The following is a 27,633-nucleotide window of genomic DNA, read 5'->3' as shown; positions in this document are numbered from 1 at the left end:
CCTGCCAACCAGGACTGTTTTCACATGAGGTAACAAACACGTTGGGAACCTTTATCTGTCATGTGGCCCTGTTACTGCTTATGTGGCTGATTAATGATTAACGGCTGTTCTGTCAGGGAGGCCTTCTGAACGTTTTACTGCCACATTCTATGAAATATATATATTTCACATAATGAATATCAGTGGATCTGGTACTTATAGTAGAGATCTATCCTGCAGGATACTTCATAAAGGAGGGATCCCTTTGGTAAGAATGATTGCCATTGTCACCCTATCGTGCTCTTAGTATGCCAGTATTCAAGACTCTTCTGTTAACCCTGTGAGAGCGTGCTGGCCCACAGGGCCAGTATTCAAGACTCTTCTGTTAACCCTGTGAGAGCGTGCTGGCCCTGGATTTGGTATATCTCAAGCATCCATTAATCCCTTCCAGGACCATGACCGTGGTGCCAGGTCTGGTGTATGGAGCAGGCTCGAGAGCGAGCTCCGATCGCAGCTAATTTCTTAAAAAGCCTGTGACAATCCCAAAAAGCGGCACTTGAGCTTGGGTGATCCTGCCCAGGCACCCAGTCTGAGGTATTTCCAGGGGCCTGCTGAAGACCCTCATGGCTGGTGGATTGATAATACCTTGGACGCTCGGGCACAGACAGGACTATGTAAGGGACAGTTGTATGGCAGTGTTGTAGAACAAGCAATCATATGTTCAAATCCCTTAGTGGACAAAAAAAGAATAACATTTTAGAATAAAAAAGGTTGTAAAAAGTGTGTGGGGATGTAACTCAAAGATTTAGCTTTTTTTTTTTACAAGTAAAATTTAAAAAATTATGAAAAATAAACCATACTTGGTGTGACTGTGTCTGTTAAAGGGACTGTCACATTGAACGTGCAGTGTGGTCTGTGGACAGAGAAGAAGCTGAACAGAATGATGTATAGGTTTGCTGGAAAAGATTCAGTATAACTTTGTTCTCCTGTAAAATCCCAGATATCTATGAATGAGTCCAGTGGGCGGTCCTACTAGTGACTGACAGCTATCTGCATGCACAGTCATACAGGCAAGACTGTCAGTCTCTGAATAGGACCGCCCACTGGACTCCTGGACATACCAACAGCAGAGATTTTAATGAATATAATGCAAGTTTTACTGAAACTTTTCCTACCAAAATATATATTTGATCAGCTCCTCTTGCTTTATAATATTCTGCCTGCAGATGCCATTGTCTACATGTTTCTGAAAATGGTATCCGCAAAAAAAAATTTTTTATAGCAAAGTTCAGAATAAAAGCTTCTAAAATATTTAATAAAAAGTGAGTTATCACTGGAATCGCACTGACAAGAATATTGTCACACAATGAGCAACATAGAAACTAGACATTAAAAACATTTTTTTTTTTTACTTCATCAGCTGTGTCACTGGAAACGTTACGTTATAGCACTTGAGATAAAAAAACAAAACACAAAAAATTGACTGCATCAGTAAGGCGTCAATATTAGTAACAGAAATGGTTGCCAGCGCTGGTTTTCGTCTGTGGTGTAATTGGTTTCTGTGTTCAGCGCAGTTTGTCAATGTCTCTCACAAGGTAACTCGCTTTTCTTGGCAGGAAAGTCCGTGTATATGCCTTATGCCGCGGAAGTGAAGCGAGCGCTGGAGCACGAAGCGCAAATGCAAAACGCGGCGCGCTCCATTTCACCGTATAGGATGTCTCCAAGAGAGGTCGGCAAAGTCTCCTCCCAAGCTGACCTGAATCCTGTCCGCTACTGTGTCCCCCCAGGTACTGCTGACTGGACACATCTCAGCATTTTTTTTTCTCATTTTCTTCTCTTATCAGCCCATTTTCTGCAACTTATCCGGTCTGCATGGCGGAATGGGTTACACTTTCTGATTTGATTTTGCTTTTGCATCTGAAATTCTTTGTGGTAAAACTCCAAAAATCCCTACTACTTTCTCTCCGCCATAATCTGGATGCCTCCGGCCACCACCGGTGGGCGTACTCTGTATACTATTGCCCCGATTCATTAAGACCAGCGATCATCATGCTGATGTTGTTGAGGTGGGCTCCTGGAGTCAGGGGCTTATGATTCAATGAGAGGTGCCTGCTCTTAATGAAGGGACAAGTAGCGTGTGCCTCCATGTATGCTTCTCCATAAATCCTACTCCGGTCCCTGCTGGAGTAAGATTTGTTGCATGGCGATCGCTGTTGCTCGTCCCACCCCAGCTGGAGAAAGCCAGAAGTTGCAAAAGTTTAGCACTGCCTCAAGTTACTCCTTTTCAACCCTAAAAAGGGTTGCACTCTATCGTGCTAAAGCATGTCAATGTGAAATATATGAAATATGAATAGCAATACGGCTTTTGAATATTAGGAAAAAACATGAGACGCTTTGCACAAAATTTGGCCAAATTATGTCTGCCCATCAACCATCATCAAGGTGGTGCCAAAAACTGATGAGTCCCTAAGATACTTGCAAGTGTGATGCGAGAAACTCGCATTAATACCCGGCACTGCTGCCGGTACTCAGAACCGGAGTTTGCGGCTGCATAGAAATACACACATTCGCATGCTCCAGTCCGAGTGCCGGGTATTGATGCGAGAGAATTTTGCGAGTTTCTCGCATCACACTCGCAAGTGTGACCCCGGCCTATTTCTGATTTCTGAATTCCTGGGTGAATGTGAACACCTCTCTCAGCAAAGCCTGCATTTATGGGTAGCTAGGAACCTTTTTGGGACCACCTTGACGTTGGTTGATGGGCAGACATAATTTGGGCAAATTTTGTGCAAAGCGTCTCATATTTTTTTTCCTAATATTCAAAAGCTGTATTGCTATTCATCTTTCATATATTTCACAGTGACATGCTTTAGCACGATAGAGTGCAACCCTTTCTTTGTATATTGTATATGGCGGTAGCTGCTCCTGGTGTGCACCTGTTCACTAGTTTGGATGTGCCAGTCAGTCTTTTGTTATTTTTTTTTGCCCTACAATACTGGTACTAAAGCTTTGATAAATAGGGCCCAATATGTATACAGCTCCCATTGAACTCCATAAAAGGAGTACTGTACAAAAATAAATTCTTGTTAAAATGCATTTAAATGATAAGATAATCGCCAACCTAGCAATTGTATAAACCTTCATCCCTATTACCTGCCTGTGTAAACATGCTGATGAGTGAGATAAACACTATTTCATTGGCTGATTGCAGTTGTTACTTGTAGTACATTTCACCATGGAAACGGAATGTGCTGCCGATGACGTGATCCTGTATGGAGACGGAATGATCGTGTTAGCGATTGTTCGGTTTCCCCACAGTGTTCGCATAGTAATCGAGGGCCGAACAACTGGAATATAGTCGATCTGCGCACATTAACGGGCGGAAATCAGTGCAACATGGTCCCTGGAGAGCTCGAGCACAAGCTGTGCAATAGCGACACCTGCTGGTGGGAGGCTGGTAATGCAGGCGGCTTTGCAGGGAAATGAATGATGAGGCTAATAAGCTTTGAGGCGAAGGGATTGGTGTAATTATCACACCTGACTGTGGCTTTACATTTCCTTTTTTTTTATTGCCTGCAATATGATGGGATCTGTGGTTACTTGTAGATGGTTTTTTGGGTGAGCCCATGTTCTTACAGGACTGATCTGCTGCTGATTTTTCACTATAATGATGTTTTCTTCATGACATTAGCAGACATTGGAAAGCTAAAGCAGCTCTACAAGTCCCCAATCATCACCCCTACCTCTCCCCATGTGAGGAGGTGTAGGAGATTGGATCTCTTGGTCACGTCTTCATTTTTCTGTGTGTAATGGCTGTGAAATAACAATAGCCCCAATGTGAGACATCTAGCGGCCTGATCACGGCTCCCCTGTGGGTTTCCAGGTATCGCGTCTTCTCATTTATGTTGAATTCAGTATTTCACATCTTTAAAAATCTTTTATTCTCGCAGTATTGCAGCCAGCGCCCCATCAAGTGATCACATCCTTAGCTGAAGGAACAAGACTCCCTGTGACCCGCCCGACCCGTCCACCTCCTCCCCTGATCCCTTCGTCCAAAACTTCAGTGACCTCGTCTGACAAACCGTCTTTCATAATGGGGGGCTCCATATCACAGGTGGGCTAAATAAAGAATTTACTTTTTCTTTTTCTACACTATTGTGCTCAGTTTTGGTTATATCAAATTTGGGGGCTCATTTTTTTTATTTTTTTTTGCCAGCTGTCAGCGTAAGTGCTGTATCTGGGGTCTTTCACCACAATTTGGTGCCTTATTTAAAGGGAACCTATCACAGGTTTTCCCCATATAAAGTAGTGCCAGCACTAGTAAGCCCTTATATACAGTAATCTAGAATGCTAATGCTGTATATATGTGCTCTGTATAGCACAAAACAGACCTGTTATCGTACTCCCCTTCGGGGCGGTGCAGTCCTATGGGCGTCTCTGGGCCTTATTCGGTGCCATTTGGACTAAAGGTATTGCAGACCTCTTGTAATAAGCCGCCCCAAATAAGCATATCATGGTGACAGATGGATGCATTTTACTTTTTGATTGCCTTAAATTTTACTAAGTTGAGCACAGAACTATAACTAGGGAGACATTGTGGGAAAGTGACTTGTTAGATGGTGCCATATTGTCCACAATAACAAGTTCTCACTTGTGCACATGATTGGGAATAGGTTGCTGATTGTTGGGGGTCCGTACGACTCCTGATTGCTGGGGGTCCGTGCGACTCCAGATTGCTGGGGGTCCGTGCGACTCCAGATTGCTGGGGGTCCGTACGACTCCTGATTGCTGGGGGTCCATGCGACTCCTGATTGATGGGAGTCCGTGCGACTCCTGATTGATGGGGGTCCATGCGACTCCTGATTGCTGGGGGTCCGTGCGACTCCTGATTGATGGGGGTCCGTGCGACTCCTGATTGCTGGGGGTCCGTGTGAATCCTGATTGATGGGGGTCCGTGCGACTCCTGATTGATGGGGGTCCGTGCGACTCCTGATTGCTGGGGGTCCGTGTGACTCCTGATTGCTGGGGGTCCGTGCGACTCCTGATTGATGGGGGTCCGTGCGACTCCTGATTGATGGGGGTCCGTGCGACTCCTGATTGCTGGGGGGTCGGTCCCTTGGGAGTCGCATTGACAATATTTTTATTTGTTATTCCATAGGGAACCCCTGGAACATATTTAACCTCTCTCAGTCAGCAACCCTACAGCCAAGACCCGATTAAACCTTCTGTGGGCTCCATTTCTCTTGGCCTACCGAGGCAACAGGAATCTGCAAAAACCGGTAGGTAGTTATGTGAAATTGTGATGTAATGCATAGATCCATTCTGTGTGCTTTGTGTCTCACGGGCCTTTCAGAATAGCTGGTAGAAATATAAAGGAATCTTGTATCACTTTATTTTTGTAGATCATGACTTTACACCCCAGTGCCTCATAAAAGTGAAAAAAAAGTGAAAGTCCCATAAAGGGACTAGGTAAAAAAGGGGGAAAAAAAATATATCAAAAAATTACAAAATAATAAAAATCCACTAATAAATACACATTTTTATGTGAAGAAAAAAAAATTAAATAAGCAAAAACAGTACACATTTAGTATCGCCGCGTGCGGAAAAATCCGATCTATAAAAGTGTTACACTAGTTAACCCCTTCAGCAAACCCTGTAGAAAAAAAAAAAGCAAAACAAAAAAAAAAGTAGTAATCTATGGTTTATCATCATACCGCTTGGAAAAAGTGATATAAAACGCAATCAAAAAGACAAATGTAAATAGAAATAGTATCACTGAAAATACCATCTTGTCCCACAAAAAAAACAAACTACCATACAGCTCCATCAGCGGAAAAATAAAAAAGAGATATAGCTCTCAGAATAAAGCAACGCAAAAGTAGTTAATTTTTCTATAAAAGTTTTTATTGTGTAAAAGCGCCAAAACATAACAAAATATAAATGTGGCATCGCTGTAATCGTATAATCGTACTGACCCGATAATAAGACTTGACATCAATTTTACCACTCGCAGAACGGAGAGAAAAGGACATAAATCTGGTATCGCTGTAATTGCATCGACCCAAAGAATAAATCGCCTAATCACTTATACCACACGAGGAATGTCGTAAAAAAATAAAACTAATTCTTCACCTGCTGTGGATTTGTTCATTCTGCTCTCTAGCACAGTGGTCTCTGTATATGGAGTCCGCAAACTATTCTAGGAAAATCTGCGCTTCTCGAGGCAAATAGCGCTCCATCCCTACCGAGACTCCCCGTATGGCTAAGCAGTACTGTACAGCCACATATGGGGTGTTTCTATATTCAGCAGAAATTGTGCCAATTTTACCCACTTTTTGTGCGAAAATGTTGATTCTGGGGCTAAAACAAAATTTTTGTGGTAAAAATGTAATAATTTTTTCTTCACTGCCCAGTGGTGTAAAATTTTGTGACACACCTTGGGTATCAATATGATCACTGCACCCCTAGATGAATTAATTGAGAGGGGTAGTTTGTAAAATGGGGTCACTTATGGGGCGTTCTACTACTGGGTCATGGCAACCTCAAACCATAATGGTATAATCTGCAGTATAGTATGGCGCTCCTTCTCCTCTGAGCTCTGCACTGTGCCTCAAAAGTAGTTTTCACCCACATATGGGGTATCACCGTACTCAGGAGAAATTTCACAACAAATTCTGGGGTCTATTTTCTCCTGCTAACCTTGATAAAAGAAAAAATTTGGGGTCTAAAAGAAAAAGTTTGCAGGAAAAATGTTTTTTTTATTTTTTTTATTTATTTTCTTAGCTCTGTTATAAACTTCTGTAAAGCACCTGGCGGTTCTAGATGCTCACCACACATCTAGATAAGTTCCTTGAGGGGTCTAGTTTCCAAAATGGTATAACTTGAGGGGGGGGTTCCACTGTTTAGGCACATCAGGGGCTCTCCAAACGCGGCATGGCGTCCTATCTCAATTCCAGCCAATTTTGCGTTCAAAACATGATACGGCGCTCCTTCCCTTCTGAGCCCTGCCATGCGCCCCAACAGTGGTCTTCCTCCACACATGGGGGTATCTGGGTACTCAGGAGAAATTGTAAAACATATATTGTAGTCCAGTTTCTCTTGATACATTTGAGAAAATAAAAACAAATTTGTGTCCGAAGTAAAATTTTTGTGAAAAAAAGTTAAATGTTCATTTTTTTTTCCTTCCACATTGCTTCAATTCTTGTGAAGCACCTGAAGGGTTAATAAACTTATTGAATGTGATTTTGAGCACCTTGAGGGGTGCAGTTTTTAGAATGGTGTCACGTTTGGGTATTTTATGTCATAATGACCCCCCAAAGTTACTTCAAATGTAAGGTGGTCCCGAGAAAACAAAATGTTTTTTTAAATTTTTTGGGGAAAAATGGGAAATCGCTGGTCAACTTTTAACCCTTATAGCATCCTTACAAAAAAAAAAAAAAAAAAATGATGTTTCCAAAATTGTGCTGATGTAAAGTAGACATGTGGGAAATGTTATTTATTAAAGGGAACCGGTCACCCCCAAAATCGAAGGTGAGCTAAGCCCACCAGCATCAGGGGCTTATCTACAGCATTCTGTAATGCCGTAGATAAGCCCCCGATGTATCCTGAAAGATGAAAAAAAGAGGTTAGATTATACTCACCCAGGGGCGGTCACCGTCCGGTTCTGGTCCGATGGGCGTTGCGCTCCGGTTCGGGGCCTCCTATCTTCTTACGATGACATCCTCTTCTCGTCTTCATGCTGCAGCTCCGGCGCAGGCGTACTTTGTCTGTCTTGTTGAGGGCAGAGCAAAGTACTGCAGTGCGCAGGCGCCGGGACAGGTCAGAGAGGCCCAGGCCTGCGCACTGCAGTACTTTGCTCTGCCCTTAACAGGGCCCACAAAGTACGCCTGCGCCGGAGCCGCAACGTGAAGACAAGAAGACGTCATCGTAAGAAGATGGGAGGCCCCAGACCGTGACGCCCATCGGACCAGAACCGCAGCGGGACCGCCCCTGGGTGAGTATACTCTAACCTCTTTTTCTCTTTCAGGATACATCGGGGGCTTATCTACAGCATTGCAGAATGCTGGAGATAAGCCCCTGATGCTGGTGGGCTTAGCTCACCTTCGATTTTGGGGGTGACAGGTTCCCTTTAATTATTTTGTGTGACGTAACACTCTGATTTAGGAACATAAAGATTAAGTTTAAAAATTGTGACATTTTCAAAAATTTGTATCAAATTTGCATTTTTTTCACAAATTAACACAAGAAATTTTGAAGACATTTTACCACTATCATAAAGTACAATATGTCACACAAAAAACTTTCTCGGAATCATCGGGATCCGTTGAAAACGTTGCCACATAAAGTGACAAAAATTAAGGCCTGGTCGTTAACCTACAAAGTAGCCTGATCCTTAAGGGGTTAAGGGTGAAATCTATGGCAGCAAGTCTTTGATGAAATCTACGTTGACCAATGATGTGTTTTTTTTCTTATCTTCTCTCCGGTGCGTTTTAGGTTGTGTTACCTACATAAAACAAGAAGAGTTCTCCCCTCGCGGCCAGAGCTCGCAGCCGGAGGGGCTCCTTGTCCGGGCTCAGCACGAAGGTGTTGTCAGAGGTACGTGAAAATACAGCTGGGTATCGGTAAATCTGTGTGAATTGTGCTGTGCTGACTGGAGTTGGTGTGAATTGTTGAGCAGGACCCTGTCCAGCGGCCATCGAATGCGAGCTCAGAGAATCGACTCTTCCCTCCCGGCATCCACCTCTTTTCTTTTGATTACCTGGGCTGGCCTGATGTTACACCGCAGGCCGGGTCATCAACAGAAGAGTCAGGAATATCGGAAATGTCCGTTCTATAGCGCTCACCTTGTTACTGTTCTTATCACAGGTACTATGACTGCACTACAGGAAGGGAGCATCACGCGAGGCACTCCGGCCACCAAACTTCCCATGGAAGCGCTTCCATCTTTACGAGGGTCTATCACTCAGGTATTTTCTCATGTTTAGACAACCCCTCAAACATTTTGCCAAGTCTTGAACTTTTTAATAAGATGTCTTGGGTTTTTTGCTGTCAACTTTGTAATATACAGATTGTTCTGAAGGGGTTGGCATTAGGAAACTACAGTCTTAGGGTATGTGCACATGTTGCAGACTTTGCTGTGGATCCGCAGCAGTTTCCCATGAATTTACAGTACAATGTAAACCTATGGGAAACAAAATCCGCAGTGCACATGCGGCGGAAAAAAACGCGCGGAAACGCAGCGTTTTATTTTCCGCAGCATGTCAATTCTTTGTGCGGAATCCGCTGCGTTTTTACTCCTGCTCCAATAGAAAACTGCAGATGAAAAACCGCAGAGGAATCCGCAATAGAAACCGCAATAAATCCGCAGGAAAACCCGCAGCGGTTTTCCCCTGCAGATTTATCAAATCCGCTGCGGAAAAATCTGCAGAGGAGCTCTATAGAAGTGCACATACCCTTAATGTGCAAGATTATTATGTGGTCAAAGTGGTTGTCCAATTCTTGGATGTCTTATTTGAGCAGGTGTAGCATTCTGTGCTGAATTTCTTATATCATCTTATTCATCAGAGGCTCAGTCCAAATCTCATTACATTCAAATGTAAGAAATGATGGCAACTGCCTGCATCTGCCACTAGAGGGCACTTACAAGCATGCTGCCTACTTCAAGAAGCACTCGCATCAACGTTTGTATCCTCTTAATATACTGCACTCAGCATATTACAGTATATAGCTCTGTGTACTTACAATTGCTCATTTTTCCCTTCTACCCAGCTAATTCTTCTTTTCTCAGCTGTATGTACAAACCGTAAGCCTCTTGTCCCTGCATTTATCATCCCCTCTTCACATCCTGACCCAGCTGCTCCCTCCTCCCCCTGCCAGGGACTTTTGCAGTGACTTATGACTCATACAGGGAACATTGACCTCCTTTCTCTAATTAGAGCTTAGAAGAATTCAGCTAGTCAGTTATTGATCACTTGATGCCATAGACCTAATGGAAAAGAGAAGAATTAGCTGGGTAGAAAGGTAAAATGAGCAATTATAAGAACACAGTGCTATATAATATGATATTCATACCCATAGTCTGTGAACTCCTTAACAGGAGAGACAAAAATAGAGATCCATATGCCATAATAAAATTTCAAAAGTCTAATAGATACTCAGATCTGTTATGTCCCTTGAGGTATTCCTTGTTCTATGACATATTGCTTTAATTAATTTATTTTTATCAAGTTTTCAATAAACTTTTGAAGTTTCATTATGGCATAGATATCTTTTTTTTTTTTTTTTGTCTGTCCTGTTAAGGCGTTGTCAGACTCTATGTGCGTATGTATATAGTAATTTGAAGTGCTATGAGTTTTTGGTTTGGACAAACATTGATCAGCCATATAATATGATGCAGCAATATATTAAAGGGAATCTGTCAGCAGGTTTTTGCTACCTCATTTGAGAGCAGAATAATGTAGGAAAAGAGACCCTGATTCCAGTGATATATCACTTAGTTTACTGGGTGCAGCTGTTCTGACACAATCAGAGATCTTAAGGTACCGTCACACTAGACGATATCGCTAGCGATCCGTGACGTTGCAGCGTCCTCGCTAGCGATATCGTCCAGTGTGACAGGCAGCAGCGATCAGGCCCCTGCTGTGCTGTCGCTGGTCGGGGAAGAAAGTCCAGAACTTTATTTGGTCGCTGGACTCCCCGTAGACATCGCTGAATCGGCGTGTGTGACACCGATTCAGCGATGTCTTCACTGGTAACCAGGGTAAACATCGGGTAACTAAGCGCAGGGCCGCGCTTAGTAACCCGATGTTTACCCTGGTTACCATCCTAAAAGTAAAAAAAAACAAACACTACATACTTACCTACCGCTGTCTGTCCTCCAGCGCTGTGCTCTGCACTCCTCCTGTACTGGCTGTGAGCGTCGGTCAGCCGGAAAGCAGAGCGGTGACGTCACCGCTCTGCTTTTCGGCCGCTGTGCTCACAGCCAGTACAGGAGGAGTGCAGAGCAGAGCGCTGGAGGACAGACAGCGGTAGGTAAGTATGTAGTGTTTGTTTTTTTTTACTTTTAGGATGGTAACCAGGGTAAACATCAGGTTACTAAGCGCGGCCCTGCGCTTAGTTACCCGATGTTTACCCTGGTTACCGGCATCGTTGGTCGCTGGAGAGCGGTCTGTGTGACTGCTCTCCAGCGACCAAACAGCGACGCTGCAGCAATCCGGATCGTTGTCGGTATTGCTGCAGCGTCGCTAAGTGTGACGGTACCTTTAGATGTAGCAATGCAGCAGAGCTGAGAAAGTTAACCACACCACAGCTAACCCTGCCCACATCTGTCTGTGTGTGTACATATATATATTTTACAGATAGTAAGCTGCTTATCACAGGAGTCTTACTAGCATGCACTGCTGTAGTTCAAAAAAATTATAATCCCGAGGTGATAAAACTGTAATTTTAAGTAGACAACATCACACCGCTTGATAAGTGACACATAATTGAAATCTGTGTTTTAACCCCTACCTCATGCTGACCTCAGATTTCATAGCAAGAAGCTGTTGACAGATTCCCTTTAAGAGGTAGAAAACTTTTGCTGGGAGTGCCTCTTAAACGTCATTGTTAGTACAGCGCCCCCTAGTGCCTGCTGGCAGTAGTTAGACATTTCTTTTACAATTATTGCAGGTCATTTAGATATTAGGATTAGAATCTGGAGCTGGGACCCCCTGTACGCACAATGAAGGTCTGCAGATGTGCTGTAATCAGTGTATTCCTGTCTGCTTTACTGTTATGTGTCATGTGTTGTCGGAGATGGGAAGTTAGATCTGGAAATTGCACATTTAGTAAATTATTGAGGCCATTTAGTATTTCAGTGACCTGTTTTTGTGTAGCCTGGATTTCTCCTGTGACAGTAAGTCTCCATTACTGTGGTCTTAGGGTACTCCAGCGTTGTCACAATCTGGTATTGCTGCCGATGTCCTGCTGAAGACCACAATCACACGTCTGGCCACCGAAGAGATCAGCAGTGCCGAGAAATGTAGAGAGGAGTCCGCCACTAAAGGCCACGTCATTTATGAGGGAAAGAGCGGACACATAGTGTCCTATGACTGTAAGTATATTGCCTTTCATTATTTCTGCACCCTCCACTCTCAGTATATAGCAATGGGGTGCAGAGGTTTGATACATGGCAGATCAGAGAGTGGAGAGGAGGAAAAACATCAGCTAGGGCAAAGAAAACGGACTGTAGAGAGGCAGGAAAGCACATGATGGGGAAATCGCTCCAGGAATGAAGCTGTGCTGACACACTAGTGCAGGCAGTAGCATTGTGGACACACACCGCTCACATTCGGCACGTGTTACTGGGAAGGACACCCTTCACTGGAGAGAAGTGCGAAACTAGGAGCAGCTTGGAGATCCGGGTGTCAATGAATGAGTGGAGATTGCAGACTGCAACTAATTTTAACCAAAGGTACAAACTAAAGCGTTAGAATAGTATTTCCCTCACCAAACGTATCTGTGCCTGTCCCCCAGCTGCAGTTAAGTTTAAAAAACAAACGAAAAAAACCCCCTATGCTTTACTTTCCATCCCCGGGTCAAGTATTGAGACTCCATTACTGCTCACATTGTCTGCAGCGCTAACATAACGTAGACAGCGCTACAGCCAATCAGAAAGCTCAGCCGTATACTAGGGCAGAGCAGCTGAGCTCATCTATTGGTCGCAGCGCTGATGATGTGAGCATTGGAAGAGAGATGGACCCGGGGAGGGTGAGTAATACACAGTTTGTTCTGAAACCAAAAATCGCTTTAATATTTAATTTGCTAGAATCGAAAAGGTATTTCTCTGATGTCTTTAAATTACCCTAAGGCAGTGACCCAATCTATGCATATGTATATAAGCTAGGATGACAGAATAAAGCCTGTGACCTACAACTTGATTTCAGCGGCCATTAAGAATCTACGAGATGGTACTCGGAGTCCCAGGAGTGCTCCAGAGGTGACGCTGAAGAGAACCTATGACGTTATGGAAGGAAATATAAAGCAGAACTTGGCAGTGAGAGAATCCGCTGTATCGGCACCGATGGAAGGTAATTGGCATTGTTATTACTATCCATAAAATGAAAGCAGATGACATGAAATGGGTTTGATAATTTGTCATTTTGCGAAAAATGTTTAAAAATATTAAATTCTGATATTAAATATAACAATAAGCTAAAATACTTTCCTTTTTAAACCAAGAAACTGAAATGTCTGTATCCCTTTAATGTACCGCTCCAGTGATTTTTTTGTTTCTTTAATGTATTGTTACTAGCCCCCCAATAGCTGTAATTCTGTTAGAATTACCTTACTCCGTTGCTTTATATCTGGAAACTCATAGTATATGTCTCTTCAGTCCGGTCATGTGGTGTCATGGTGACCTTACTGAGAATTACCTCCTAGTGTTATGATCTCTGTGGGGAGATGGAGACGTTACCATCTCAGGCACCAGAGCTTCCTGCATGATGTCAATGTATGCAATGTAGCTACATTCATGTGGGGAGGAAGGGGGAAGACAGAACATTTTATCACATTTACTGATGATGATTCTACAGCTCCATATACTTAGGTCACTTCGAAGAATACAGTGGGAAAGATAACCACAGAGTCCTCCATACAGGCAGAGATGATACTGGTCATGCATCATGGGATTTACAGCAGAACAAAGAGGGATAAATTGTATAATAGATTCTGGAAACTAACGTTAGAGTGTGAAGTATTGGAACGAAGGGTCCATACTGCAGGGAAGTAAGAGCACTATATAAAACAAGTGCGAAGTGTGACAGGTGGTGGTTGCAGGGATGGAAAACTTCACACCATGGCTTTTTCTAAAAGAACCTTTTTCATCAAGACTGGTCTATGCAGATAGAAATGCCATGTGATAAACCAGAATGTTTTATTCATTACTATATACGCATGCGTCATAACCGGTTTCCTTTTCATTTTTGTTTTCAGGATTAATATGTCGTACTCTTCCTAAAGGCAGCTCCCATCCAGATCTCAAGGAGAGGCCAGTGATGTCTGGCTCCATCATGCAAGGTAGTTGTCAGATGAAACGCTGTAGACGTGTGATTACAGACCGTTTCATATGATTTCAAATATTGATCGCTCATATCCCACAATTTAAGGCTTGTAATTTAGCAGCCAAATTTCTCGTAAATCGGCATTTAGGTACCCCAAGGGCAGCATCTGAGAACTTTGAAGAAGGGTTGAAGTACGCTAAGCAGATAAAACGTGAAAGCCCACCAATACGATCATTTGAAGGAGCCATCACCAAAGGCAAACCTTACGATGGTGTTACTACAATCAAAGAAATGGGACGCTCCATTCATGAAATTCCTAGACAGGACCTCCTGGGTCAAGAAAGTCGCAAAACCCCAGAGATTTCTCGGACGATTATAGAAGGTTCGATATCCCAGGTATGGTTCATGCTCAGTTTGCATTAGGCAGGCTGTTATGTGTTGGTGTTTGTTTATAATTATTATTATTTTTTAATGGTTTATTGTGAACAGGGCACACCTATAAAACATGAAGGTGCGTCTAGTCAGTCCACCATTAAGCATAATGTCAAGTCCTTGATCATGGGTCCAAGTAGGCTTCCACGTGGGATGCCACAGATGGAAATGATGCCAGAAAATTTGAAGGTGGTAGAACGCCCAAAATATGAAGACCCTAAAACATCCGATGCAATCCGGGCACGTTCTGGTACCTCAGTTCTCCGTTCAACTCTTCACGAAGCCACAAAGTCTCAGTTGAGCCCTGGCATATATGAGGATGCTAACGCTAGAAGGACCCCAGTGAACTATCCCAGCCCCATGTCCAGAAGTTCACCCATGGCACGTTCATCAGAAGGTAGGACTTCAGTATGACTTGAGAAATCTGTCAAAACCTGGTGTCAGTGACATTTCTTTTAATGGTGAATGAATGTATGTTCCAGTACTGTAGCGTAGTAATTTTCCTTCATACAGAGACCGTTTTCATCTAAGCCCTGATGTTTCTAGTCATTTGCAGATTGATGGAAGTCCAACCTTAGGAACCTCTACTAATCATAAAGCCCCCAATACACATTAGATAAAAGTTGTCCGAACCTGCCAATTTGTGATCGGCCGACCCAATATGTATGGGAGCTTCCCAAATATTCCCCGCCAAATGATGGCAGGGAAGAGAAGGATCTGACCTGCTGAAGATCAACAGCCGATACTTTTGCTCAGCTTGTAGATGGCTGAACTGAGCTTTCCTGTGTTTTGGGGAGTCAGGAAAGATGTTTGTCAGCCGAGCAATTGCAAAGACTGACTGATATTATTGTACTAGCTATTAAACCCGTTCTACGCCCGGGTGGCGAGCATTTATATTGGTATATGGTCTCCATCCTGGTATGTGCTGCTCCCGTCATGCGCCCCCTTCCTGTCATGTGCAGCCCCCATCCTGCACCCTCATCCTGTTTTTTGCACCTCCATCTTGTCATGTGCTACTCTTCTGGTGCCCTCATCCTGTCATGTGCTACCATCCAGCACCCCCATCCTGTCATGTAGTGCTCCCATCCTGCGCCCCCATTCTGTCATGTGGTGGTCCCATCCTGGACCCCATCCTGCCATGTCATGTGCTGCTCCCACCCGGTGCCTCCATTCTGTCATGTGCTGCTCCCACCCTGCACCCCCATTCTGTAATGTGCTGCTCTCATCCTGCGCCTCATCCTGTCATGTGCTGCTCCCATCCTGCGCCCCCATTCTGTCATGTGCTGCACCCATCCTGCGCCCCCATTCTGTCATGTGCTGCACCCATCCTGCGCCCCCATTCTGTCATGTGCTGCACCCATCCTGCACCACCATTCTGTCATGTGCTGCTCCCATCCTGCGCCCCCATTCCGTCATGTTCTGCTCCCATCCTGCGCCCCCATTCCGTCATGTTCTGCTCCCATCTCTCTCTCTCCTGCTCTACTGCCTGAGTGCGGTTGTGCTGCGTGAGTGCGGCTATAATGAGCATGCCTGCACTGCTTGAGTGCGGCTGTACTGAGCATGGCTGTACTTTCTGAGTGCAGCTATACTGAACGTTCCTGTATTGCCTGAGTGCGCCTGTGCCGCCTGAGTGCGCCTGTGCCGCCTGAGTGCGCCTGTGCCGCCTGAGTGCGCCTGTGCCGCCTGAGTGCGCCTGTGCCGCCTGAGTGCAGCTGTGCCGCCTGAGTGCGGCGCGTGCCTGCCTGTGCTGCCTGAGGGCGGCTGTGCGGAGCGTGCCTGCCTGAGGGCAGCTGTGCGGAGCGTACCTGCCTGTGCTGCCTGAGGGCGGCTGTGCGGAGCGTGCCTGCCTGTGCTGCCTGAGGGCGGCTGTGCAGAGCGTGCCTGCCTGTGCTGCCTGAGGACGGCTGTGCGGAGCGTGCCTGCCTGTGCTGCCTGAGGGCGGCTGTGCGGAGCGTGCCTGCCTGTGCTGCCTGAGGGCGGCTATACTTACAGCCTGAGTGTGGCTATATAAGATACAGCACCTTTGAAGCCAGCACAGCGGAGGGCTGACTCCGCCCACACTCGTCACATGGTGGTGACATCATCGAAGGTCCTGGAGCTGCAGAGCAGGGAGCCCCCATGGCCGCTATATTGGGAGGGATACAGGGGTGTGAGGAGCCCCCCATGACCGGTATGTTGCGGGTATGCAGGGGAGCACGGAGCCCCCATGGCCGGTATATTGGGGGAGGATAAGGAAGTTGTTGTGCGGGTCCCCGGCTGCGTCACTCTGTCTGTGGGGTCCTGGCTGCGCAGGTGCATCGCGCTTGCGCATTCTATAAAGGCTTCGGACAGAGTGACGCTCCCACCGTTATATTATAGACTAGCTATTGAACCCGTTCTACGCCTGGGTGGCGAGCATTTATATTGGTATATGGTCTCCATCCTGGTATGTGCTGCTCCATCCTGCGTCCCCATCCTGTCATGTGCTGCTCCATCCTGCGTCCCCATCCTGTCATGTGCTGCTCCCATCCTGCGTCCCCATCCTGTCATGTGCTGCACCCATCCTGCGTCCCCATCCTGTCATTTGCTGCACCCATCCTGCGTCCCCATCCTGTCATGTGCTGCACCCATCCTGCGTCCCCATCCTGTCATGTGCTGCACCCATCCTGCGTCCCCACCCTGTCATTTGCTGCTCCCATCCTGCGCCCCCGTTCTGTCATGTGCTGCTGCCATCCTGCGCCCCCGTTCTGTCATGTGCTGCTCCCATCCTGCGCCCCCATTCTGTCATGTGCTGCTCCCATCCTGCGCACCCGTTCTGTCATGTGCTGTTCCCATCCTGCACCCCCGTTCTGTCATGTGATGACCTATTCTGTCATGTGCTGCTCCCATCCTGCGCCCCCGTTCTTTAATTTGCTGCTCCCATCCATATGCCCCATACGCTGCTCCATAAAGGTTTATGGCCCCCATAAAATGCTCCATAGTATATGCCCCGTACACTGCTCCATAAAGGTTGATGGCCCCCATAAGATGCTCCATAGTATATGCCCCCGTACACTGCTCCATAAAGGTTTATGGCCCCCATAAGATGCTCCATAGTGTATGCCCCGTACGCTGTTCCATAAAGGTTTATGGCCCCCATAAGATGCTCCATGGTATATGCCCCCGTACACTGCTCCATTATGGTTTATGGCCCCATAAGATGCTCCATTGTATATGCCCCCGTACACTGCTCCATTATGGTTTATGGCCTCCATAAGATGCTCCATAGTATAGGTCCCGTACACTGCTCCATTATGGTTTATGGCCCCCATAAGATGCTCCATAATATGTGCCCCGTACGCTGTTCCATAAAGGTTTATGGCCCCCATAAGATGCTCCATACTATATGCCCCCTTACACTGCTCCATTATGGTTTATGGCCCCATAAGATGCTCCATACTCTATGCCCCCGTACACTGCTCCATTATGGTTGATGGCCCCCTTAACATGCTCCATTCTATATGGCCCCGTACACTGCTCCATTATGGTTGATGGCCCCCTTAACATGCTCCATTCTATATGCCCCCGTACACTGCTCCATTATGGTTGATGGCCCCCTAAACATGCTCCATTCTATATGCCCCCGTACACTGCTCCATTATGGTTGATGGCCCCCTTAACATGCTCCATTCTATATGCCCCCGTACACTGCTCCATTATGGTTGATGGCCCCCTTAACATGCTCCATTCTATATGCCCCCGTACACTGCTCCATTATGGTTGATGGCCCCCTAAACATGCTCCATTCTATATGCCCCCGTACACTGCTCCATTATGGTTGATGGCCCCCTAAACATGCTCCATTCTATATGCCCCCGTACACTGCTCCATTATGGTTGATGGCCCCCTAAACATGCTCCATTCTATATGCCCCCGTACACTGCTCCATTATGGTTGATGGCCCCCTAAACATGCTCCATTCTATATGCCCCCGTACACTGCTCCATTATGGTTGATGGCCCCCTAAACATGCTCCATTCTATATGCCCCCGTACACTGCTCCATTATGGTTGATGGCCCCCTTAACATGCTCCATTCTATATGCCCCCGTATGCTGCTGCAATATATATAAAAAAAAAAAAAAAAAAAAACATACTCACCTATGGTCGCTGGGCGCCGAGTGCTGGGGGGCCTGAGCAGGCGGGGACACCGGCGCGCTGTGGGGGTCAGGTGCCGGTATCGCCGCCAGCTCAGGCCCCCCAGCACTTACTATATTCACCTGGCCCCATTCCACCATTCAGTCAGAGGGCAGCACCGGCGCGCATTAAGCGCGTCATCACGCCCTCTGAACTGAAGGTCACAGGCCGAGGACCGGGAAGATGGCGGCGCGCAGCGGTGGAACGGAGGACAGGTGAATATAGCCGATACTCACCCTCCTGGCGCTCCCTGCTTCTCTGTTGGAGATCGCGGTGTGCGTTCAGTGATAACGCATACCGCGATCTCCCGGGAGCGTCACTCTGTGGGGTCCAGACTGCGCCGGCGCTTGCGCAGTCTATAAAGGCTTCGGACAGAATACGCTCCCACCATTATATTATAGATATGGCCCGGTTAAAAATAAAAGCTCCTTCTGACCTTTTTCCTGCAGAATGCTTTCTTAACAAGACCACACCTGATTTTTGCTACAGACGATTGATGATATGGGAATGTAAATGGCATATTGATTTTTTTTTTTTAACGGACTTTTAAAATAAATGGGTTGGGATTTAGGCATCATGAAAAAGTTGTAGGTGGCCAAAAAATGCAGGGCCAGGTTCCTTACTGTACTGCATGTGTTTTCAGGTGGACTGACTCCAGGGAAGTCTTCCAGTCATGAGAGAAAAAGCACATTAACTCCTACACAGAGAGAAAACATTGTGGTGAAGTCGCCAGTCCCGGGTGTAGATCCGTCTGCTGCTCACAGTCCCTTCGACCCTCACCTTCGCGGGCCTGCCCCTGGGGAAGTCTACAGAGCTCATCTGCCGCCTCACCTTGACCCTATCCAGTTCCACAGAGCTCTGGATCCTGGTATGTAATCAGCAGTACTGTCGATAAAACTATAATAATGGCATGGGAGTCAAAGGGGTTTTCCAATTCCGGAAACCCTGTCTTTTGGCAGCAGTATGTATGTTTGTTGTTTTAAAAAAAACATAAAAAAAACCAAAGCTTTACCCAACATCCCCGGGCCCAACACTTAGATCCTACCGCTGCTGCCAGTGTCTGCAGCACTGACATTCCACCAACAGCGCTGCAGCCAGTCAGTGAGCTCAGTGGTGACAGCATGGGTGGCACGAAATCGGCGAGACCACCAATTGGCTGCAGCGTTGTTGACACCAGGACGATCGGCGTAGACTTGTTGATGGGCCTGGGGAGGGTGAGTAAAGCCCAGTTTGTTTGTTTTGTAAATAAACTGCAGTTGGGAGAAAGTTTTTCCAAAACTAAAAAAAAACTCCTCCTTTTAATGAATTATTCTATTGTTAAAATGAAAGCTTACAATGTTTGTTCCGCTTTTCGAATAAAATAAAAAAATGATATTTAACCCTGAACTTTTGCCATATTTCTCTGACCAGCTGCTGCAGCTTACTTGTTTCAGAGACAGCTGTCTCCCACTCCTGGCTATCCGAGTCAGTACCAGCTCTATGCAATGGAGAACACGCGGCAGACAATCCTCAATGACTACATCACTTCCCAGCAAATGCAAGTCAATTTAAGACCAGATGTTGGTCGGGGGCTTTCTCCAAGAGACCAGGGGCTAGCTATTCCATATCCAGGAGCCCGAGGTAAGTCCACTTATGTCCTGGATCCTGTCCCTTCTGTATACACTCACAACCCAATGAGTCTTGTTATTTACGGAGTACTCTTTACTTTGAACAGGAATTATTGATTTGACCAACATGCCACCCACTATCCTGGTCCCCCATCCTGGAGGAACTAGTACACCACCAATGGACAGAATTACTTATATACCAGGAACACAACTAGCTTTTCCTCCAAGACCGTATAATCCAGCTTCCATGTCTCCAGGTTTGTCATTTTTTATTTGCTAAATATACATTGCCCCTTTTTTGTCTTTGACTGTCTTTGATTGTCTTCGACTCATTTTCTGGCGTCTGACATTATTTGTTGTGTTTTACAGGGCATCCTTCACCTCTAGCAGCTGCATCTTCTGCCAATGCTGAGCGTGAGAGGGAACGTGAAAGAGAGCGGGAGCGAGAAAAAGAGCAGCGAGAGCGGGAGCGAGAAAGGGAACGAGAGCGGGAAAGGGAGAGAGAAAGAATCGCCGCCGCAGCTTCCGCTCAAAGTGAACATTACCTGCGGCCTAGTAAGTCATACAGCCCACTACAGCAAGTGAGATATATACAGTATTTTGCAGATTATAAGACGCACCCCAAGTTTGGAGAGAAAAATAGGAAAAAAAAAACCACCTTTTTTAAAAAAAATAAAATGATGGTGCTTCTTATAATCCATGTGTCTTATTGCTTAGCAGGGGTGGTGGCTGCGATGAAGCGGGGTTCCACGGTCGCTGCTGTAGGAGGCAAGAGTGGAGCATTTCCACAGGCTGGGATGAGGGGGTGTTTGGATGTGCGGCACGCAGCTGCGGGTGTTCGGTGCTGTGGGGGTTCTGCCAAAATTTTGTGAAAGCCCAGAGCCCCCGCACTTACATGGTTTACTGTGTGGTGGACTCTGGGGAAAATGGCTGCCGGGGGCGCCACATGCGCAGATGGAGATTTCGGCACTAAGATCTCGGGAGATAAGATCTCAGAGCTGAAATCTCACCTCCCTAGATCTTGGTGCCCAGATCTCCATCTGCGCATGCGCCGCCCCTGGCCAGCAGCCATTTTCCCAGAGTCCAGTCCACTGCATAGGAAACCATGTAACTGCGGGGGCTCTGGGCTTTCACAAGATGACGGCAGAGCCCCCGCAGCGGCACTCCGCACAACCCCTCATCCCAGCCTGCAGCAACACTCCACCCTTGCCGCCTCCAGCGGCGACCCTGGGACGCTGCTCCATGGCAGCCGGTAAGGTATATCCGCATCATAAGACGCACCCCCATTTTCCCCAAAATTTGGGGGGGGGGGAGGGGAGTGCATCTTATAATCTGAAAAATGTGGTCTATATATTTATTGCTGGGAGTTGTACAAGTAGTTTGTTGATTTCATGGAGTCAGAAGAAAGTTACTAAATCACAGGTCCTGCCTGGGGCCAAGGCCAGTGGGTGGGAGTTAGGGTACCGTCACACAGTGCCATTTCGATCGCTACGACTGTACGATTCGTGACGTTCCAGCGATATCGTTACGATATCGCTGTGTCTGACACGCAGCAGCGATCAGGGATCCTGCTGAGAATCGTACGTCGTAGCAGATCGTATGGAACTTTCTTTCGTCGCTGGATCTCCCGCTTTCATCGCTAGATCGGTGTGTGTGACACCGATCTAGCGATGCGATCTAGCGATGCGTTCGCTTGTAACCAGGGTAAACATCGGGTTACTAAGCGCAGGGCCGCGCTTATTAACCCGATGTATACCCTGGTTACCAGCGTAAATGTAAAAACAAACAAACAGCACATACTTACATTCCGGTGTCCGTCAGGTCCCTTGCCGTCTGCTTCCCGCACTCACTGACTGCCGGCCGTAAAGTGAAAGCACAGCACAGCGGTGACGTCACCGCTGTGCTGTGCTTTCACTTTACGGCCGGCAGTCACTGAGTGTGGGAAGCAGACGGCAAGGGACAGACACCGGAATGTAAGTATGTGCTGTTTGTTTTTTTTTACGCTGGTAACCAGGGTAAACATCGGGTTACTAAGCGCGGTCCTGCGCTTAGTAACCCGATGTTTACCCTGGTTACCGGGGACTTCGGCATCGTTGGTCGCTGGAGAGCTGTCTGTGTGACAGCTCCCCAGCGACCACACTACGATTTACCTACGATCACGGCCAGGTCGTATCGCTGGTCGTGATCGTAGGTAAATCGTATAGTGTGATGGTACCCTTATTGTCTTCTGTGAAGAGACACAATCCCAATAATTTGGCCTTGTAAAGAAAAAGGAGAATAGTCTTCTTTAACCTCAATATCTAATCTCAACATTGAAGTTGAAACACCAAGGAGGACAAGCCAGAAGGTGCTGAAAATTGAGAAAGTAGCAGGTGACTCCAACATCTGCAAATGATCACATTTTCAAGCACCGCAAGTCCAGTCTGTAGCAGGTGACGGGCATAAAAGCCAGATTTAAAGAAATGTTTTCAGCCATATGAAACCTCAAAAATCGGATCAAATCTTGCAGGATGATTGGGCAATGCCTCCTGTTCATTGATGTGCCAGTTATAGCAAACGGAAATGGACAGAACACTTAAACTGAAAAAACCTGCTTTTCCAGTAGGTCCCTACGTGCGTAGGCCGAGATGTCCCCACTGTTCAACATTGCTTATTCCAGTGGTTGGGGAACAGCAATAAACTGGAATGACAAAGAAAGCTTTACAGAGGCAAACGTCTGCATGGCTGGATCATCCGATTAGAAGGATGGAGCGTAGTAATCCATTCTGTTCTGCAAGTGAAATTGGATGTCACATACGATGCCCCAGGAGTTGTATGTCAACACAACAACTCCAGGCCATATGCTCTTGCTACTGTGAGTAGTCTGTGTGGCTAAAAAGTGCTACCATGTCCTACAGCATGTCTGGACTAGTCTCCTGACGCACATACCTCGGACAGTATTGGTCGGCAATTGCTAAGTGCGCTGCCAGCAGCAGATCTTGATGATTTGACCAAGTGCATTCAGGGTGACAGAACATTTCTCAGACAACCATTAATAATCTCATTGAGCCAAAGCGTGTAAATGCTGGGATATCTGCACATGGCACTCATACTGGATAAATAAAACAATGAATAAATCAAGATATTTTGATTCCTGTGATTTCCTGAATTGGACGACTTCTCCTTCTTGGTGTAGCAGTTTCAATGTTGAGGAGTGTATATAACCGATTAATAATCAGTGTATGTCGTTAACGAAATACCATAATATCTTTACAGTCACCGAGCAGCCTGGTAGGCCAGGTAGTCATGGGTATGTTCGTTCACCATCGCCATCAGTCCGTTCCCAGGAGAGCTTGATACAACAAAGACCAAGTATTTTACATGGAGCTAATGGGAAAAGTGTCATTACACCTTTAGACCCTGCTCAGCTGAGAATAATGTAAGTATTTCTCTGATTACAGCTTTAAAAAAAACCAAAAACATTTCACTACGATTTCTGTAAAAAGGGGACTTCTTAACAGAGCTTCCGTCAATGCCCCATTACAGATCCTTAGAGGTGTTCAAGACGTTTTTATTCTTTGCCCAGGGTTCAGATTAAACTTAATGTCCTAACCTGTAACCTCTGTCCTCCTCTAGGCCGCTGAATCCTGGAGGGCCCTCTATCACCCAGGGAATTCCAGCTACCCGGTACAGCACCGCTGCTGATGCACTGGCTGCTCTGGTAGATGCAGCGGCCTCCGCACCTCAGATGGAAGTCAACAAGCCAAAGGACAGCAAGCACGAATCCTCCCGATCTGAGGAAAATATAGCTAGACGGGCGGCAATGGAGCAACAGCAGATGGAGTCCGAGCGTAGACTGGTACAGAGCCCGTACACTTCATCGAGTTTCTCTAGTACTAAATCCCAGAGCCAGCAAGCACCAGCGGTATATTCAGAAGCAGGAAAAGATAGAGCCGCAGACACCAAAAGGAAACATATGGAGGAGCTCCGAACGAGAGGAAAGACCACGATTACAGCAGCCAATTTTATTGATGTCATCATAACCCAACAGATTGCCTCTGATAAGGATGGCCGTGAGCGAGGCTCGCAGAGCTCCGACTCCTCCAGCAGCAGTAAGTGCAGATTTTGTCCTGTGGTTTTTATTCATTTATGTAAGTAATTCTCTGTTTAGGATTAAGTCAATAGATTGCGCCATTCTGCGTTGTGTGAGTAAAGTCCTACCTGCCTCCATCAACCATAGAGCGAGTGACTGGGAATTCTGTTTCTGTGACTTTTTAGTGTCTTCCCATCGCTATGAGCCTCCCCGGGACACAATTGAAGTTATCAGCCCAGCGAATTCCCCAGTACAGGTGCAGGAAAAAGAATCGTACCCCCAGGAAGTCCCTAAAGCAAACCAAGCAGAAGGTAAGTGTCCAGCGCTGCTACACGTGGATCCTTATAAGAATGCACAAACGTCACAATTTTACAACGTGCTTTCTGCATCATTCAGCTGAAAGCAGCCGACAGTATGAAACGCAAGCAAATCGCTACCGGCAGCAGCAGGAGCCTCCATCCCCCCAACAGCCAGCACCCACGCATGTGCCGCAGACCCATAGACTGATCACCCTAGCTGATCACATATGTGTAAGTTTTGTGACTTAAGAGTTGGAGTGAATCGATCCGCACGTCCCACAGTCCATCGGCCACAACAATGATCTGCTGGACGGGAGACGGGGACCTGCCCCTTACCGGATGACATCCGCAGCTCTCCGTAACAATGATGATGGACTAAAAGAGGAGGCCATCAGAGTTGGGTGAGTCCCGTCCAGCGACATGTTCATGGACTGGGACGTGCGATCAGTTTGCACCAACTAAATTTAAATTCTGTCTTTCTCTTTTTTTAGTTTTTTGGCAGATGAAAAATGTCATTGTTTATGTAGAAATAGCTAATATTAATAAGATCAGGATATATACACTTCGCTCGGGTTGGAAAAATGTATCTAATCCATCTTGATCTTATATCTCTCCAAATAAAGCGCCGCTCTAGTGTTTATATAATTTACACATTTCTAACCTGTTTGCTCCTTTATTTTAGCACATTATAACCCAAGACTTTGCCAGAAACCAGTCTACCAACCAGGCTTCTCAGCAGCCCCCGACATCTACATTCCAGAGCACTGCCCCGTCATCGGCACCCATCCGATCCAAGACCAGCAGGTTCAGTCCTGAATCGCAGGCACCGCCAGTGCATCACCAGAGGCCTTCTTCTAGGGTATCACCGGAAAACATGCCTGAAAAGCCCAGGGGAAGGTAAAGAGATGCATGGCTATTTTTTTATATGTTGGAAGCTTAGAAGAACTTGTATGTGACCAAGGATCTACAAGCTTTTATATACCTCTCTCAATGTTGTGAATACATAAAAAGCTTAGTGATATAATCGGCAATGGGAGTGTGAGACAGAGCGGGTTAATGTAGAAAATATGATGCCTCATAGTCCAGTGCTTTCTCTACGACAGACCTGGAAAGTCACCGGACAGAGGGCACATGAATGAGCCATATGAGCCGATCTCGCCTCCACAAGCCACCATCATGCATGCCAAACAGGAGAACATGATGCTGCTGCCGCAGAGGCCAGAGCCTGCTGAACAAAGGTATAATCGATAAGTGAAGAGCGAACGTGCTCATGTGCTAACGGAGTGTCTAGACAGCCGCAACACATGCAGGGATTGTCTAACAGCCGCAACACATGCAGGGATTGTCTAACAGCCGCAACACATGCAGGGATTGTCTAACAGCCGCAACACATGCAGGGATTGTCTAACAGCCGCAACACATGCAGGGATTGTCTAACAGCCGCAACACACGCAGGGATTGTCTAACAGCAGCAACACACGCAGGGATTGTCTAACAGCCGGAACACATGCAGGGATTGTCTAACAGCCGCAACACATGCAGGGATTGTCTAACAGCCGCGAAAAACACACAGTCGCGTAGACTCGAATATGAGCATGCTCGGATAACCTTATCCAAGCACTTTCGCTCATCACTAATGATTACATGTAATAAGGCAACGTTTGGTCACTTTTTTTTCTTTAACCCCTTAGTGACCGAGCCAAATTTTTGAAATCTGACCAGTGTCACTTTATGTGGTAATAACTCTGCAACGCTTCAACAAATCCCAGTGATTTTGAGATTGTTTTTTCGTGACACATTCTACTTTATGATAATGGTAAATTTAGTTCAACATTTTTTGTGTTTATTTATAAAAAAATCAAAAATTTGAGAAAAATGTTAAAAAATTAGCAATTTTCTAAATTTGAATGATTATCCCTTTAATCCAGATAGTCATACACCAGCAAACCATTAATAAATAACATTTCCCACATGTCTGCTTTACATCAGCACCATTTGTAAAATGTTATTTTAATTTTTTAGCATTTTAGGAGGTTTAAAAATGTAGCAGCAATTTTTCATTTTTTCAAAGAAATTTACAAAATTTATTTTTTTAGGGACTTATCCATGTTTGAAGTGACTTTAGGGGTCCCATATATTGGGAAACCCCCAAACGTGATCCCATTTTAAAAACAGCACCCCTAAACATATTGAAAACTGCTGTCAGGTAGTTTATTAACCCTTCAGGTGCTTTACAGGAATTAATGCAAAGTGGTATGACAGAAATGAAAATGTGTATTTTTACCACCTAAATGTTGCTAACTTCTAAACAGATTACTACAGCCGTCAGACTCTAAAGCCGCTATTTGGTCATGAATTGCCACGGCAAACATCAGGACAACAAAATCATGATCTGAGGGCACCAATTGGGATAAAGAGGAAGCCCCCACACTCTGTTAACCATTTATAATGATGTAGTCACTATTGACAGCAGCATCTAAGGGGTTAAACAGATTTAGAAGGTGCAAATACTGATCGTGGCTGATACAGCAAGTTGTCAGCTATAGTGTACAGCCGACAGATGATGGATTGTCATCTGTATGGGGAGGATATTCTCTTATATCTAAGGTCAGTTAAAAGACGTATTGGCGGTCATTAAGGGGTTAAAGGGATCTTGTCATGAGCAAAACAAATAACTGATTACCTGCAGATATAGGGTTAATATGCAAATAAATTGCCGCTCTGATGCTGTACTGAAAGCGCAGGTCCCATTATGATGTAAGTGACTGCGCTTTGAGTTAGGTAGCCGGGCATCATTGTAATGATATAAACCTGCCTATTAACCATATAGATGCAGGCAAAGAGCGTTTTCTCTATCGCCTTTCATTGGGGGACACAGGAACCATGGGTGTATGCTGCTGCCACTAGGAGGCTGACACTATGCAAATAAAAAAGTTAGCTCCTCCTCTGCAGTATACACCCCACCGACTGGAAGCAGGATATTCAGTTTAGCTTAGTGTCAGTAGGAGGTGGACACGGGTCTTTCATTAGACCCTTATCTACCTCAAT

At 45.9% G+C, this 27,633-nt stretch overlaps 1 protein-coding gene across 1 annotated transcript in view; it reads left to right on the top strand.

The window, feature by feature from the left end:
• LOC138671649 (nuclear receptor corepressor 1-like) overlaps positions 1 to 27,633 on the top strand; it is a 141,694-nt gene that overhangs the window by 94,831 nt on the left and 19,230 nt on the right. The window contains exons 18-37 of the mRNA XM_069759819.1: positions 1,596 to 1,766; positions 3,930 to 4,093; positions 5,138 to 5,258; positions 8,473 to 8,574; positions 8,845 to 8,945; positions 11,902 to 12,073; positions 12,906 to 13,049; positions 13,954 to 14,037; positions 14,170 to 14,417; positions 14,511 to 14,850; positions 19,251 to 19,475; positions 20,018 to 20,227; positions 20,322 to 20,471; positions 20,584 to 20,769; positions 23,470 to 23,632; positions 23,830 to 24,305; positions 24,472 to 24,597; positions 24,683 to 24,816; positions 25,268 to 25,482; positions 25,689 to 25,823. Of these exons, the coding sequence (XP_069615920.1) occupies positions 1,596 to 1,766; positions 3,930 to 4,093; positions 5,138 to 5,258; positions 8,473 to 8,574; positions 8,845 to 8,945; positions 11,902 to 12,073; positions 12,906 to 13,049; positions 13,954 to 14,037; positions 14,170 to 14,417; positions 14,511 to 14,850; positions 19,251 to 19,475; positions 20,018 to 20,227; positions 20,322 to 20,471; positions 20,584 to 20,769; positions 23,470 to 23,632; positions 23,830 to 24,305; positions 24,472 to 24,597; positions 24,683 to 24,816; positions 25,268 to 25,482; positions 25,689 to 25,823 (3,667 nt within the window). The remainder of the gene's footprint in view (positions 1 to 1,595; positions 1,767 to 3,929; positions 4,094 to 5,137; positions 5,259 to 8,472; positions 8,575 to 8,844; positions 8,946 to 11,901; positions 12,074 to 12,905; positions 13,050 to 13,953; positions 14,038 to 14,169; positions 14,418 to 14,510; positions 14,851 to 19,250; positions 19,476 to 20,017; positions 20,228 to 20,321; positions 20,472 to 20,583; positions 20,770 to 23,469; positions 23,633 to 23,829; positions 24,306 to 24,471; positions 24,598 to 24,682; positions 24,817 to 25,267; positions 25,483 to 25,688; positions 25,824 to 27,633) is intronic.

This window comes from Ranitomeya imitator, chromosome 3, assembly GCF_032444005.1.
Source record: "Ranitomeya imitator isolate aRanImi1 chromosome 3, aRanImi1.pri, whole genome shotgun sequence".
Lineage (NCBI taxonomy): Eukaryota > Metazoa > Chordata > Amphibia > Anura > Dendrobatidae > Ranitomeya > Ranitomeya imitator.
The sequence above is the reverse complement of the archived record's forward strand: the minus strand, read 5'-3'. Positions and strand labels throughout refer to the sequence as shown.